Source organism: Simochromis diagramma, unplaced genomic scaffold (assembly GCF_900408965.1).
Source record: "Simochromis diagramma unplaced genomic scaffold, fSimDia1.1 OVJJ01000449.1, whole genome shotgun sequence".
Taxonomy (NCBI): Eukaryota; Metazoa; Chordata; class Actinopteri; order Cichliformes; family Cichlidae; genus Simochromis; species Simochromis diagramma.
In genome coordinates this window covers 2,716,516-2,733,228 of record NW_024387274.1, presented here as the reverse complement: position 1 = coordinate 2,733,228, position 16,713 = coordinate 2,716,516, and the positions used below count along the sequence as shown (strand labels likewise).

At 48.0% G+C, this 16,713-nt stretch overlaps 1 protein-coding gene across 1 annotated transcript; it reads left to right on the top strand.

Annotated features, from left to right (window-relative positions):
- Nucleotides 1-247: 247 nt before the first annotated feature.
- On the top strand, nt 248-8,690 carry nr1d2b (nuclear receptor subfamily 1, group D, member 2b). The gene is made up of 8 exons (XM_040002572.1): nt 248-973; nt 3,037-3,267; nt 4,103-4,191; nt 4,539-4,683; nt 5,359-6,062; nt 6,440-6,625; nt 6,705-6,915; nt 7,448-8,690. Exons 1-8 carry the CDS (start codon nt 955-957, stop codon nt 7,642-7,644), a joined length of 1,782 nt encoding a protein of 593 aa, XP_039858506.1. The 5' UTR covers nt 248-954; the 3' UTR covers nt 7,645-8,690.
- Nucleotides 8,691-16,713: the final 8,023 nt, after the last annotated feature.

Below are 16,713 nucleotides of genomic sequence, written 5' to 3'. Positions count from 1 at the left end.
TGCTTCAAAGTACCTGTTTTTTCACTTTTCAGACCCAGAAGATATTACATCTTTTATACGAACAGTATCAAACTCTTTGTAGCGTGAGTGGACCGGAGCAGAAAAAGCTTTGCTCAAACGAACCGTCCATTTACAAAAGAGATTTAAAAAAAATGTCCATTTCTCTAGATTCAAACTTATTACAAAATCTACAAAAGTGCAGAAGTTGACTTTGGAAAGAAAAAAGATATTATGTTGCAGCTGAACTATATGTGAAACATTTTAAATAGTAATAGTGATGCTGGTGTCCCTGCACGACTGTGTTCAATCTAATCAAAGTGGTCTTTTCTGCAGCTTTTAGACTTGCAGTGGGCCACAGTGGAAGCTTTAGCAGGAACATCGGTGCACTGTCACATAGATAAATATAAGGTGTCCTGAAACTTTTGGACTTCAATGAAATGTTTCAGCATATGATAAACGCTATCAGGAGGAGATGCTGTGTCGCAACCCGCTCGTCTTTTCTGACATTGCCGAGTATCTTTGCTCCGTTTCACTGGTGAAAGTATGTCAGTGGGTTACATTGACACAAGTGCAAAGCTGCAGGGAGGGGAGGGAGGAGTCAGTGAACTGGGTCACATGGTTTTCACACTGATCGCTACTCGAAACAGAGCAGAAAGCCGTCGAGCACACGCCTGGACCGGAGCTCCAGGAACGAGTGAACGCTGCACATTTGATCGTCGCCTCGGCCGATTTTCTGGTTGTTTTAGGGGGAAAGTACATCTCCACCGGGCTGCTTGTAAAGCCGACCGTAGCGTGTAGGGTCTGAACTAGGCTTCTGTCTTTGGTTCAAACTTAAAGACGGTTAGTTTCTCTTACTGGGACCAATCAGCGACTTTTCAGTTGCTGAACACTAAAACTGAGAAAACGGCTTTGGCACCGAGGTAGCAGAGGAGGAAACCCCCAGACTCACAGGACATGGAGTCCACCAAAGCTGGTAAGTACGCCTGACAGCATCTGCAGCCGACGACGGGGGGCGTACTGTACTTACCTCCTGCCTTTGGCTTCAGTCGAACCGGAAAAGTAACACGACCGGTCACATTCTGACTGTATTTCTTGACTATTGTGGACTTTCTGTCGAACCCACTTGTTACTGTTAAAGTGGGTTAGGGCCACCGTGGGCGGTTGTTGTTACACCAGTGTTTGGCTTCCGTGGCACTGCAGTCATCTCGGCTCACATGGACCCGCCAGCCTAGCCATGTGCACTTGTGTTTACGCTCCCCGTGCGTCTCAGCTCATTGGCCGCGCGGTGCAGTGACGTAGGCGTTGCATAATTTCTCCCAGCTCGATGTGTGCAGTCTCGCCGTGGATACACGTGAGGCCTCTTATGGCAACGCGAGCTGACCTAGTTTTCCCGGGGAAAGCGCATGCGTGCTCCAGGTGGGGTGCGTTTAAACCCCAACACCAGCAGCTGTGGTGCTTTGCTCATGGGACGGGGAAGGCTTTTTGTGTAAGAAACGTACGTTAGTAACATGATTAATAATAAACGTCGCGTTATGACCCGCTGTATTCAGTTTCTATGTTACCATTGATTTAAAAAAACAACATTGAATAAAAAAAATAATAAAAAACCGGAAGTCCACAGTTGTCTTCGTTTGCTCAACTCTCGAGCTCATCGTCTGTCCTGCTGACAGCACTCGAACTAAGATATTTCCCGAGGGCCGTAAACGCAGCCTCGGTTGTTTCCAGCTTGTATAAAATGATCTAATTACGCAGAGTTAGATAAACATTAGAGCTGGAGATGGTCACTGAGTTAGTTACAGGTTTGACTCATATTTTCCTGTTTCGCTCATGATGCTGGATACACAGTAACCTGATAATCCCATGAACTAAACCTCATTTTTGAAGCATTCAAAGAGGCTGCGTGAGCTCTGAGTCATCACTGGCAGCACTTTTTCACCTCATGCTTTTCCTTTGCTGTGTATTAATGGGGGACAATTTTTATATATTTCTTTTAAAATGAAAAATGTATAAATGAAGGCATGTATTCGATCTGTTTTTACGGCTGTGAATGACTGAACTACATACACACCCCTGCCAGGCTGACATTATGTAATCACTGTTACCTAATCATAAAGAATGGGAGAGCAAGAAATCAGGTCAGCCTGTGCTGAGGGTGGAGCTCCCTGGTGCAGCAGCCTGTCTCTGCGGCGTTTACTGGCCCAAGAAATGTTTGTCGTGTTCTCGTCTGCCCTCTTTACTTTAAGCTGGTTGGTTTTCACACAGGGAAGGTGTCTGTAGCTGGGGGGGGGTAAGTCAGGGAGAAAAGCGCCACCTACAGAAACCATGGCGACATTACAGCATTCAAACAGGGCTCAGGTTATACCGATGAAATAAACAGTGTAACTGACAACGAGCAAAAGAAGACACGCACATCTGGTAGCTTCTTGTGATTGCAGTAGAGTGTGACGATGAAGTGAGTTTCCTTTTTGTCCTAATGCAGAAACAATCAGTAAAGTTTGATAAAGTGCACATTAAAAACAAATCAGAAATGTGTTATCAGGCACGAGATGGACTCATTTTATTACAGTGAGGTCACCCATTACTGAGGTGTCTCTGTCAGGCCCTCAGCTGAGCGTTTCTCTCCGTTGCCGTCTTGCTGTTCTGAGACTGCATATGAGGAGCACGGGGTGGGTCCTGAACCACACACTCATCCTCTGATGGTTGTGATTGGAGGAGTGGTTAGCCACTGAGCAGCTCCTGGGTGAGCGTCCTTATTGACTCTAATAAAGACCATAATTGACTGAATGGATTCATATGACCTGAAAGTAAAGTGAGGAAAGCGTTTACAGAGGTCACAGGGACACGAGGGCTGGTTGCAGACCATTAGACCAATACAGGTCACGTTTCAGGAGCTACATTCATCTTTGATACTGTCTATATTCCTCATAAAATGCATGAGAAGTTTTCAGTGCAAGCTCACACAGTAGGCTTTGCTTCGTTGTTACAGTCCCTGTTCTCACAGTCCGTTTCCTCCCCTCTCTGCTGATCGCTCACCAGGAGGCGTAATAGCCTACATCAGCTCGTCCAGCTCTGCCTCCAGCCCAGAGTCGTGTCACAGCGACTCCTCCAATGGCAGCTACCAGTCGTCCTCCCCGCCCCGCGGGTCCCCGCCTAGCCACGGACAGCTGAGGCAGCCGCTCAACCCCACGATGGCCGTAGGAGGCCAAAACCTGCCACGGACTCAGAAAGGTGGACGCTCGTCGTCCACAGCAAAGACTGGCATCACGAGTAAGTTGGACACTCTCATATGTGTCTTCAGATGCTGCCTGTGTTAATTCTAGGAATCAGTGCAGCATGTCAGGCCAGTGAGAGAAGGCGTCAAAGACCATTATATGACTTAAACATCTCAAGGACATTATTGGAATCTGCCCAAAACAAATGTTGACATTTTAACTTCCAGGTAGCTTGTTTCAGCCGCCGTCACTGCACCAAGAACATCTCATAACTAATGTTCTCTCTCTGAAGACGGTTGAAATGAAACCAGAGGCTGTTTAGGAGAAACCCAAGACGGAGCCAGCACGAGCTTCCTGTAGACGGCTAATGACTTTTACATGTGACGTGTTTGTGTCTGTAAATAAATTCTCAACATAAACCTTCACAGAGCAGTTTATCAGAAACAGCAGTGTGATGTTGAGGCTGTAGTGACGGGCAGGGATGTGAACTGTACCACATCAGGGCTCGCAGAATCGCTAGCCCGACGTCCCGGAGCTAGCTAGCTATCTCAGCCCCGCCCATCAGGCTATATGATAACCCGACAGGCGGGGCTGAGATAGATTTTGGTCGCCCGACCGGAGATATCGCTAGCTCCGGGACGTCGGGCTAACGATTGTGCGAGCCCTGCACATAATATAGCACAGCAGGTTATTTGAGAGTGGTTTAGTTTCCTCTTCTTCTACTCCTGTACCAGGACTGATGCAGAGGGTTTGGGGTTTTTTGTGAGTGGCGGCACCTACTGTTCAGGAGGAGCACCGGTGTAACGACTCGGTGACCTCGTTGGGAATAATCGGTGGGTTCCCAGTTTTTTTTCAGATGAACTGTAAGAATTTGTTTTTGTATTTCTCAGAAATCAACGGCCTGGTGCTGCTCTGTAAAGTGTGCGGGGACGTGGCCTCTGGATTTCACTATGGCGTCCATGCCTGTGAGGGCTGCAAGGTGAGGCTGCCTCTTTGATACGACGCAGTGTGAACTCGCAGGCAGCACAGGATGAGTCTCTGTGCGACACAGACACGAGCGTTGCGGCGTCTTTGGTTGAAGTGGGTCACTTTAGCCATCTGCACAGCTCAGACTGAAACTAGTTCACTCTGCCTTTATTTATATCTGTTACCCATCATGCTTCATGGTGCTGTGTGGCCCAGTTAGCTGGAGAACAGTGTGCTACATACCACAGCGCTCCTTAGAGGGCGAATAATTCAGACAGTTATAAGTCACACTGTAGAAACTGTTCATTTATCTAAGAAAGAGGACAAAAGTAAGCTGTCTGTGTCTGTGAACACACTCAGGGCTTCTTCAGGAGGAGCATCCAGCAGAACATCCAGTACAAGAAGTGCCTGAAGAACGAGAGCTGCCCCATCATGAGGATCAACAGGAACCGCTGCCAGCAGTGCCGCTTCAAGAAATGCCTGCTGGTGGGCATGTCCAGAGACTGTGAGTACCCGCGCTCGTTCACTGGCTCGCACTGTGTTCGGTGAAGAGATTGGCGAGGCTGGTTTCACAGAGTAACGCTCAGCACGCCATTTTCTAACACGTAAAACAGGTTACGGTCAATTTCAAAGCTATAAAAGCGAATAAGTGTCATTTTCTAGTCAGACGGTTGGTGGTTAGATTCCCCCGTCTGCTTGCCAAAGTTTTCTCAGGCAGAGTTCTGCTCGTGTGAGTGTTAGCAGAGAAACAACGTACCTGTGTGAATGCGTGTGAATGGAAAATGAGGCATTCTGCAGGAGAGCGCTACATGAAAACCAAAGTGTTCAAAATACAACATTAAGAAACACTTTTAACAAAGAAATCACGAAGCTCAAACTTTTGAGCGTTTTCTGTTATTTTTGTTTTAATAAGATGCCGTTCATTAGTCCTTTTGGCTCAGTTAGTAATGACAGATGGAAATAGTTCAACATCACTGACTGTGGAAGGACGGTGGAGTTTAATAACGACATGGTTAAGGTGGAGTAATTCTCAGTATGACTGGATTTATTTTGAAGGCAGTAATCATGAGGTGTGAAGCTAACGGTTGGAGAAGAGTAAGATGTCCTCCTTTTAAATTCCTGTTTAACGAATGTCTGAGACTTGGGCAAAAATCAAGGAGATTCTCTTCTCGCTCTTCAGCTGTACGCTTCGGCCGGATCCCGAAGCGAGAGAAACAGCGCATGCTGCTGGAGATGCAGAGCGCCATGAACAACATGATGAACAACAGCCAGCTGCAAAGCCAGCTGTACAGCAGCCAGAGCCTGCCCATTGTTAAACCGCTGCCAGCCGGCGCCACCGAGCCTACCTCAGACGATGCCGTCCCCGCCGCCTCCTGCTCTCCTTCCTCCTCACCTCACTCCAGCCAATCAGACTCCAGCTTAGACCCAGAACCCGCCGCGTCGATGGACACCAGCCCCAGCTCGGCCTCGCCCAGCGCGTCGGACAGCAGCGAGGAGGAGGTGATCGGCTCGGTGACCAGGGCCCACCAGGAAACCTTCATGTACAACCAGGAGCAGAGCAGCCTGCCATCCCGGGCCTCGCAGCCCGCGAACACCCTCGGCTGTGGCCTCGCCAAAACCCCCACCGACAACCAGACGCAGGAGCGGCAGGACACCTGGGACCACCGCAAGAGCCCGGTCACGGTGGCCCGGCACTCCACCTTGAGCCTTGACCCCCAGGGTCAGAAGGAGGTCAACCAGTGCCCCTTCGGGCTGTCCAGGACGGCTGCCACCAGCCACTTTCCAGCATATACACATGGAGCTTTCAGGGCACCGTCCACAGAAGGCTCCACCAATGGATCGTGCAGCATCGCCCTGTGGAGAGGAGGCAACAGGATGCATCTGGTAAGCTGAACAGAGGGCAGTGGATGGTAACAGTTTAGGCAAGCCATTAAAAGTCAATGTCAAGGTGTAAAAGCTGACTTTGTAAAATAAAAAGCCTTTTAAATGAAAGTGTCTGTTTGTTGTTTGGATAGATGCTCCTGCCTCTGTATGCATGAATAGATGTGAATAGAACAGCTGCTTTTAGGGCAAAAACAAACTCACTAGAAGTCTCACCAAAACGAAGCTTCTGTTTTAGAGCGCAATGAAAATCACTCCGTTTGTCCCAACAGCAGCATGAAGCCATCGTGTCTGTGATTAGTTAGTGAAGTTAGTGAAAAGGAGGTTTCAGAGGTGTGGATGCACTCGTGTCCAAACTGAAGGCCCGCTCTGATCCACAGGTTTGTCCGATGAACACTTCGCCTCACGTGGACCCTCAGAAGTCCGGCCACGAGGTGTGGGAGGAATTCTCCCACAGCTTCACCCCGGCGGTCAGGGAGGTGGTCGAGTTTGCCAAGAAGATCCCAGGCTTCAGAGAGCTTTCCCAGCATGACCAGGTCAGCCTTTTGAAGGCTGGCACCTTTGAGGTAATTCATTGAATTTTCTTACGTATTGCAGTCTTGTTTAGTCTGTCTGTAGTAATCTGGGGCACTCTGTGGCCTGCAGGTCTTGGTGGTTCGGTTTGCCTCGCTGTTTGACGTGAAGGACCGCACTGTCACCTTTCTTGGAGGGAAGAGGTACAGCGTGGACAGTCTGAGGGCCCTGGGGGCCGGGGACCTGCTCAACTCCATGTTTGACTTTAGTGAGAAGCTCATGAACCTGGGTCTCAGTGAGGAGGAGATGAGCCTGTTTACTGCTGTGGTTCTGGTCTCTGCAGGTGGGTTATCAGACGATCCATCCACTGATAACGATGCATAAACCACCGTCAGTGTTTGTATCCAAAATGATGAGAACAGGTAGAAAAATTGGCTCATTAACTTTGTTTTTCCTGCCTGAGCTTTGACTGCACTGTAATGGTACAGATTGGCGAGTTGGCGCCACCTGCTGTTTATCTGATGAACACTCACAGCAGGACTGAGCTCAGCTGTTTCAGTGTAAACACATTTAAACTGAGTCAGGCTTTAAAATATTCCTCTGCTGTGACCTGAGCACACGTGAGGCAAACGGTTTCAGTTTGTGCAAAATTGCATTTATTTCTAGAGCATCACGGACACGCTGAACACTGACTTTGGTCAATCATATGCTGTAGAGTGACAGTCCATCATGTCATTATCACAAACACGTTAACCTGACACGAGACTGCGACTAACCACACGGCTCCACGCGGGTCACACGGCCGTTTTTCTTGTTTGTTTGTCAACGTATCGCTAACTGAGGCCTCTCCTCCCCGCTACCTCTTCCTCTCCCAGATCGATCTGGCATCGAGAACGTGAACTCCGTGGAGGCCCTGCAGGAGACGCTTATCCGCGCCCTGCGGAGCCTCATCACCAAGAACCACCCCAACGAGGCCTCCATCTTCACCAAACTGCTGCTCAAGCTGCCCGACCTGCGTTCCCTCAACAACATGCACTCTGAGCAGCTGCTCGCCTTCAAGGTCCATTCCTGAACTTTCCTAAAGTACTTGACGCCGTCCGCCCCCACTTCACCTGAAAACATTGCACCTGAGACAAAAGCAGCCCTAAAGGCCGCCTGGAGCACCAGCTCCACCCGACCACACCTGCACGGGCCTTTGGGTTTAGCTCTTTGTCTAAAAAATCAAGTGGAAGTTGTACTGTAGGGCGTGACGGCCTGTGTGACGGTAATGCAGACGCACAGACACTCTGACTGGTGTACATGTCTCTCGTGTTTGTGTGTAGCAGCTGTACAAAGATTAGAAGCACTTTCCTGTATAGTGTCGATGGTATTTTTGCATTCATAGTGCAATATGTGACTGCTTCTGGGTCTGAGTCTAAACGTTTCCCTGCGGTGGTGCACGTTAAATTGAACTGGTGCTGCTCTCGCGGGATGAAAAACACGCTGGAGGTAAAGTTCTCTTTAAAAGCAGCTGAAACTGAGGAGTCTGTGCAGGAAAGCTGCTTTCAGTTGGAGCAGCAGGGAAATCTGAACGTGGCGTCTTTGGACAGATTTGGGAAGCAGACGCTTGATTTCATCCACGTGTGTTCGTGCCATGATTTGTTTGTTTTGTGTTCTAAATTATTTGGGCATTGTGACAAATCGAACGTGTCAGAGTCGCTCTTTACTGAGATCAGTATAAATGAAGACTGAAGCCATGAAATGAAATTGTGGACTTTGTCTTCTTTCTCGTGACATCTCCGAGAGTCTGGACAGAAATGTCACCTCGTAGTCACCAGCAGCTTCTGCACGCTTCATTACACGTCTCTACGTTTTTACAGACTCTGTTCTGTAGCTGATGCAGGTCCATGTATGACGATTTCACATAAGTCTGATTGTAAAAGTGTTTGTAATGTAAAGACATGAGCAGAGCTGCTGGTGAAACACTATCAGCTTCTTATTCTCCACGACTTCTGTTATTGCAGTGACATGTTCTGAAAGGATGCAGTATGCATAGATTTCTATAGAAATATATTATCATATAAACATAACTGTATGTTTGTGTATATATAATATGAATGAATAAATTTTCTAAATGGTATGTACAAGCTGTGGTTATTTAACACGTGTCGTTCCTGATAATCATGACGACTGCATCTTACCTATTTGTAGGAAAATGTTCTCTTCGGCAGTTAAGAGGCTTTTGCCTCCTCGTCTCCATCCTCTGACCTCTGACCTGCGTCTTCATTTTCAAAATGCATCATGAGGAGGACGGGGGAGGCCTACGAGGAGCTCTTCCTGAGCATGATTCAGATAATCAAACTTTCTGCTTGTTACTGTTTCTCCGTGTGATTAAAAAAAAATATAAAAATATGCGCACTTTTATCTGACACCACGTGCAGCTTTAGTGCAGTTTGAGTAAAACTGTGTGATCTCTGAAGCCGGCGACACAGAACTCAGTTTGAATTTTAATCGTCTCGCATACACGTGAATATTCTCTTCTACTTATCCTTATCAGGGTCGTTGGGGGGCTGGAACCTGTCCCAGAGTGAGAGGCGGGGGCACACCCTGGACAGATCGCTAGTTAGTTGCAGGGACAGAGAGACCGCACTCACGATCACCAGTTAACCTCACCCCACTAACTGCACGTCTGTGGGAGGAAGCCGGAGTACCCACACAGACACAGGAGGGAGAACATGCTCCACACAGACCCCGGCCTGCGACGCTGAACCAACCACCTTGCTGCGAGGCAACAGCGCTAAGCAGAAATACTTGGATAACGATACTTCCTGTAGTAACCGTGACTGATTTAAAGTGCAGTTTCAGCTTCACGATTCTATGAACTGTTCTGGCCGTCTGAGCTGGCCTGTGTGTTTTAAAGAGTGGATCAACCACAGGTGTGTCAAGTGATTTATTTCTAACGACATGAGGGAATAATCCAGACATTTCCTGTCAGACTGCTTGTCAGTCAGCTGTCCTTCTGAGCCTGTGAAAATGGGAGGTTATGTATAAAAATGCCTGTAATTCCTAAACAGTTGAAATAAACGCCTCAAATGCATTTGAATCACATTGATGGAATACAGATGCAAAATCACACCTTTTATCCTCTCCTGTGCTCTTCAAGAACAGTAAAGTAGAAATGAAAGTAAAACGTGTGATCGTTATGGATCACCAATAGCTAATTAATCATGTGAAAGATTCAGACAAGAGTAGAAATTTCAGACGGTTTTACTCGATGCCTCAAGGTGTGGATAAAATAGCACCTTCACAGCAGGGTTGACATATAAACGCACACACATCTATGTAATTCTCTCTTAAAAATGCAGCACTGAATGAAATAAAGGTTTGACTATGGCCTTTCTTTAATACGTTCTTGTGACACCAGAGGGATTCAGTAAAACGAGGTTTAGAAAGGCGACGTCTGAACCAAGTCGTGCTTATCATCCATCAGCAGATGGCAACAGTGCAGCTCAGTCTGCGTCCCTGGCTTCCGGGAGTGGCACCGAGTAAACAGACACTAACATTCACTCGACCCAATCACACAGAGCTCCAGTGTTACCACCGAGTGATGGTGGTAACACTTAAAGTTTTAAACTCAGACCTCTGTCTGCGATAATCAGTGAGAACCATCGGCTCCACCCACGTGTCCACTTCAGTTTGATTGCTGTCCTGTAAACAGAGCACAATCTGGAACCTGTCTGTTCAAACATCCTCTATCGTGTGTTCACTTATGACTTCACAGGACAAGAGCTAGACTCTATTAATGTAGTGCCGTGTCTTTATATTTTCTATTTTGCAAGGAAAACAGGAAATTAGTTCATAAATGTATTGAAATGTGCAGACACATCAATGATAGTCAATTCAATTTTATTTATACAGCACCAAATCACAACAACAGTCGCTTCAAGGCGCTTTATATTGTAAGGTAGACCCTACAATAATACATACAGAGAAAAACCCAACAATCATATGACCCCCTATGAGCAGCACTTTGGAGACAGTGGGAAGGAAAAACTCCCTTTTAACAGGAAGAAACCTCCGGCAGAACCAGGCTCAGGGAGGGGCGGGGCCATCTGCTGTGAGAGAAGGAAGACAGGATAAAGACATGCTGTGGAAGAGAGACAGAGATTAATGACAGGTATGATTCAATGCAGAGAGGTCTGTTAACACATAGTGAGTGAGGTAGAAACACCCAATGCATCTTGGGAATCCCCCCGCAGCCTACACCTATTGCAGCATAACTAAGGGAGGATTCAGGGTCACCTGGTCCAGCCCTAACTATATGCTTTAGCAAAAAGGAAAGTTTGAAGCCTAATCTTAAAAGTAGAGATAGTGTCTGTCTCCTGAATCCAAACTGGAAGCTGGTTCCAGAGAAGAGGGGCCTGAAAACTGAAGGCTCTGCCTCCCATTCTACTTTTAAATACTCTAGGAACAACAAGTAGGCCTGCAGAGCGAGAGCGAAGTGCTCTAATAGGGTGATATGGTACTACAAGGTCATTAAGATAAGATGGGGCCTGATTATTTAAGACCTTGTATGTGAGGAGCAGGATTTTGAATCCTGGATTTAACAGGAAGCCAATGAAGGAGAAATCTGCTCTCTCTTTCTAGTCCCTGTCAGGACTCTTGCTGCAGCATTTTGGATTAACTGAAGGCTTTTCAGGGAGTTTTTAGGACTTCCTGATAATAATGAATTACAGTAGTCCAGCCTGGAAGTAATAAATGCATGAACTAGTTTTTCAGCGTCACTCTGAGACAGGATATTTCTAATTTTAGAGATGTTGCACAAATGGAAGAAAGCAGTCTTACATATTTGTTTAATATGTGCGTTGAAGGACATGTCCTGGTCAAAAATGACTCCAAGGTTCCTCACAGCGTTACTGGAGGCCAAGGTAATGCCATCCAGAGGAAGAAACTGCTTAGATACCATATTTCTAAGCTTTTCAGGGCCGAGTACAATAACCTCAGTTTGATCTGAATTAAGAAGCAGAAAGTTAGCGACCATCCAGGTCTTTATGTCTTTAAGACATTCCTGCAGTTTAACTCATTGGTGTGTGTTATCTGGCTTCATGGACAGATAGAGCTGGGTGTCATCTGCATAGCAGTGTAAATGTATGCTATGTCTTCTAATGATGCTGCCTAAGGGAAGCATGTATAATGTAAACAGAATTGGTCCTAGCACTGAACACTGTGCAACTCCATAATTAACCTCAGTGTGTGAAGAGGACTCTCCATTTACATGTACAAACTGGAGTCTATTAGATAGATATGATACAAACCACTGCAGCACAGTACCTGTAACACCTACAGCATGTTCTAATCGCTCTAATAGGATATTATGGTCGACAGTATCGAACGCTGCACTGAGGTCTAGCAGGACAAGCACAGAGATGAGTTCACTGTCAGAGGCCATAAGAAGATCATTTGTAACCTTCACTAAAGCTGTTTCTGTGCTGTGATGAGCTCTGAAACCTGACTGAAACTCTTCAAATAAGCCATTCCTCTGCACATGATCTGTTAGCTGTTTGATATGAAAGGAAGGTCGGAGATTGGCCTATAATTAGCTAAGACTGCTGGGTCTAGAGATGCTTTTTGAGTAAAGGTTTAACTACAGCTAGCTTGAAGGCCTGTGGTACATAGCCGATTATTAGAGATAGGTTGATCATATTTAAGATCGAAGCATTAATTAATGGCAGGACTTCTTTGAGCAGTTTTGTAGGAATGGGGTCTAAAAGACAGGTTGATGGTTTGGAGGAAGTAATTATTGAAGTTAACTCAGAAAGATCAATTGGAGAAAAAGAGTCTAACTTAATATCAGTGGTACTAAGAGTAGCTGTAGATAATATTACATCTGTGGGATGATTATTGGTAATTTTTTCTCTAATGATAAAAATTTTATTTGTGAAGAAGTTCATGAAGTCATTACTAGTTAACGTTAAAGGGATGGTTGGCTCAACAGAGCTCTGACTGTTTGTCAGCCTGGCTACAGTGCTGAAGAGAAACCTGGGGTTGTTCTTATTTTCTTCAATCAGTGATGAATAGTAAGATGTTCTGGCTTTGCGGAGGGCTTTCTTATAAAGCAGCAAAATGATGATCTTCTAAATTTGTGACACGCCATTTCCTCTCCAGCTTACGAGTCATCTGCTTTAGGCTACGTGTTTGAGAATTATACGACGGAGTCAGGTACTTCTGATTAGAGACCTTAGTTTTCACAGGAGCTACAGTATCCAGAGTCGTACATAGTGAGGAGGTAAAATTATTAACAAGATGATCGACCTCTGTTGTTAGTCAGCATTTGCTATGAGCACCTTTATTCTTCAGCACAACCTGAACTCTCTCAGGCAGCTGTCTTTAAGCAGCCTTCAGGATCAACGCTCCGCATCTCTTGAGTATCACTCCAAAGTGCTTCTTTGTAGGTTGGCTACATTTTGCTCTCTCTCTGTGATCCACACTTCTTCAGGGACGCTGGCTCCCTCAGAGTGCTCCACTGTCTTTGTGTTTCCAGCTATTCTTTTATTGCATTGGAATCATCATCATTGCCAATAAGGTGATTTCCAGATGGTTTCACATGCTGGATCAAAATCTGGCTTTTCTGTTTATAACTGGGTCAAACTATGAAAGAGGCTCCACCATATTTTATACACGACTGTAGACTTTCACCTTCCCTTGTCCTCGCTCACACATATCGATGACAATTCAAAACAAACATTTCAAATTTGACTGATTAGTTATAGTGTAAGGCAAACCTCAGCCTATTCTCCCCGTTTCCCTTCGCTAAGAATGACCTCTTGACGGCCCCCCTCCAAATGAGACCATACCTTATAGTTCAACAGCAGCAGGACCGTGATCACCCCAATTCTCATGGACTTCACTTTAAGACGCTGCTCTTCTGCTGGCAGTGTTTTTTAGGTCTGACTGTTCTTGTTCTCTGCTTGTCTCATTTTAAGTACTGCACACCTGCTGACAGAGCTCTTTATGCAGAATCACCTTGCTGTTGCAAAAATACTATGTTGTGCTTGTCAAGCACTGTGTGATATTTAAAATATATTTGGCATTTTATGGAGATTCACCTAAAGAAATGGCAATAAACGATATCATTTTAACGTTGTCCCTCGTGTTGTCCCTGGTTCCTCTCTTACATTAAATTCCTGTTTTATGCTTTAATGATCGATAGGTCAGTGTTTAATGGTTTAACTAACAACAACAAAGAAAACGTCTTTAAATCATCAGGCACAAGAACTGGAATGAAAATTAGGAGCCAAAAAAAACTTTGAAAGACCATCAGAAAGCTCAGGGAAATATTACTTAAGACCACTTTTTATATCCATCCATCCATCCATCCATCTTCATCCGCTTTATCCGAGGCCGGGTCACGGGGGCAGCAGCCTAAGCAGAGAAGCCCAGACCTCCCTCTCCCCAGCCACCTCCTCCAGCTTATCCGGGGGAACACCAAGGCGTTCCCAGGCCAGCCGAGAGATATAATCTCTCCAGCGTGTCCTGGCTCTGCCCCGGGGCCTCCTCCCGGTGGGACATGCCCAGAACACCTCACCCAGGAGGCGCCCAGGAGGCATCCTTGTCAGATGCCCGAACCACCTCAGCTGGCTCCTTTCGATGTGGAGCAGCAGCGGCTCTACTTTGAGCCCCTCCCGGATGGCCGAACTTCTCACCCTATCTCTAAGGGAGAGGCCAGCCACCCTTCGGAGGAAGCTCATTTCTGCCGCTTGTATCCACGATCTCGTTCTTTTGGTCACTACCCACAGTTCGTGGCCATAGGTGAGGGTAGGGACGTAGATCGACCGGTTAATTGAGAGCTTCGCTTTTACACTCAGCTCCCTCTTCACCACGACGGACCGGTGCAGCATCCGCATCACTGCAGCTGCAGCCCCAATCCGTCTGTCGATCTCCGGCTCCCTTCTCCCATCACTCGCTAACAAGACCCCGAGATACTTGAACTCCTCCACTTGGGGCAGGAACTCATCCCCGACTCGGAGTGGGCACTCCACCCTTTTCCGGCTGAGAACCATGGCCTCAGATTTGGAAGGTGCTGATCCTCATTCCCGCTGCTTCACACTCAGCTGCGAACCGTTCCAGTGTGAGCTGAAGGCCCTCACCCGATGAAACCAACAGAACCACATCATCCGCGAAAAGCAGAGATGAGATTCTGAGGCCACCAAAGTGAAAGCCCTCTGCCACTTGGCTGCGCCTAGAAATCCTGTCCATAAAAATTATGAACAGAATCAGTGACAAAGGGCAGCCCTGGCGGAGCCCATCACCCACCGGGAACGAGTCCGACTTGTTGCCGGCAATGCAAACCAAGCTCTTGCAACGGTTGTGTAGGGATCGAATGGCCCGTAGCAATGGGCCAGACACCCCATACTCCCGCAACACCTCCCACAGGACACCCCGAGGGACACGGTCGAATGCCTTCTCCAAGTCCACAAAACACATGTAGACTGGTTGGGCAAACTCCCATGCACCCTCAAGTATCCTTGACAGGATAAAGAGCTGGTCCAGTGTTCCGCGTCCAGGACGAAAACCGCATTGTTCCTCCTGTATCCGAGGTTCGACTAGCGGACGAACTCTCCTCTCCAGCACCCTGGCATAGACTTTCCCAGGGAGGCTGAGGAGTGTGATCCCCCTGTAGTTGGAACACACCCTCCGGTCCCCCTTCTTAAAGATGGGGACCACCACCCCGGTCTGCCAGTCCACGGGTACTGCCCCTGATCTCCATGCAACATTGTAGAGGCGTGTCAACCAGGACAGCCCTACACGGTCCAGAGCCTTCAGGAACTCGGGGCGGACCTCATCAACACCAGGGGCTCTGCCACCTAGGAGTTGTTTAACTGCCTCAGTGACCTCGCCTCCGGAAATTGGCGGGTCATTCCCTTCATCCCCAGACTCTGCTTCCTCCTCGGAAGACGTGTCAGTGGGATTAAGGAGGTCCTCGCAGTATTCCTTCCACCGCCTGACAATTTTCTCAGTCGACGTCAGCAGCGCTCCGCCCGCACTATACACAGTGCAGGAAGAGCACTGCTTTCCCCTCCTGAGACTCCTGACGGTTTGCCAGAATCTCTTCGAGGCTGTCCGAAAGTCTTTTTCCATGGCCTCTCCGAACTCCTCCCACACCCGAGTTTTTGCTTCAGCCACTGCCCGAGCCGCATTCCGCTTGGCCTACGATACCTGTCGGCTGCCTCCGGAGTCCCACAGGCTAACCAAGCCCGATAGGACTCCTTCTTCAGCCTGGTGGCTCACTTCACCTCTGGTGTCAGGACCCGTTCCCCGACCCTAAGGCGCAGGGAAAAAAACCCTCTCATCCACCGGGAAAAACCCCAACGTACCGGCAGCAAGCCGAGGGGATATTAGAATACCCACCCCAGCCCGCCGCCTCTCACCAGGGGCAACTGCAGACTGAGACAGAGTCCAGCCCCTCTCCAGGAGACTGGTTCCAGAGCCCAAGCCATGCGTAGAGGTGAGCCTGACTATATCTAGCCGGTACCTCTCAACCTCACGCTCTAACTCAGGCTCCTTCCCCACCAGAGAGGTGACATTCCATGTCCCTATTGCCAGTCTTGGCAGCCGGGGATCAGTCCGCCAGGGCCTCCGCTCCTGGCCGCCACCCGGCACACAATGCACCCGACCCCTATGGCGCCTCCTGCGGGTGGTGGGCCTGCGGGAGGATGGGCCCATGTCTCCTCTTCGGGCTGTGCCCGGCCACCAGACGCTCGCCCTCGGGCACCCTCCCCGGGCCTGGCTCCAGGGCGGGGCCCCGGTAACCCTATCCCGGGCAGAGTAAACTGTTCCCTTGATGTTCTCTTCGTAAGGGTCTTCTGAATCGCTCTTTGTCTGGTCCCTCACCCAGGACCAATTTGCCATGGGAGACCCTACCAGGGGGCAAAAGCCCCCAGACAACATAGCCCCTGGGATCCCTGGGACACACAAACCCCTCCACCACGATAAGGTAGCGATTCACGGAGCAAAATTAAAGCAAAATACAAAGAACGAGGTGGGCTCAAGTCTTTTGCACAGCACTGCACATTAACCTGTGTTTCATAAAATGGGCACACAGTGAACCATTCAAACAGCCATATAGAGCACCTACAAAGTCTGAATAAGTGAAGACACCAAA

Excerpts from the sequence above, each read along its gene's own strand:
- nr1d2b (XM_040002572.1), top strand. Across the intron at positions 3,268-4,102 it reads AGCAAAGACTGGCATCACGA|AAATCAACGGCCTGGTGCTG; the intron begins GTAAGTTGGACA and ends TGTATTTCTCAG. Across the intron at positions 4,684-5,358 it reads GGTGGGCATGTCCAGAGACT|CTGTACGCTTCGGCCGGATC; the intron begins GTGAGTACCCGC and ends CTCGCTCTTCAG.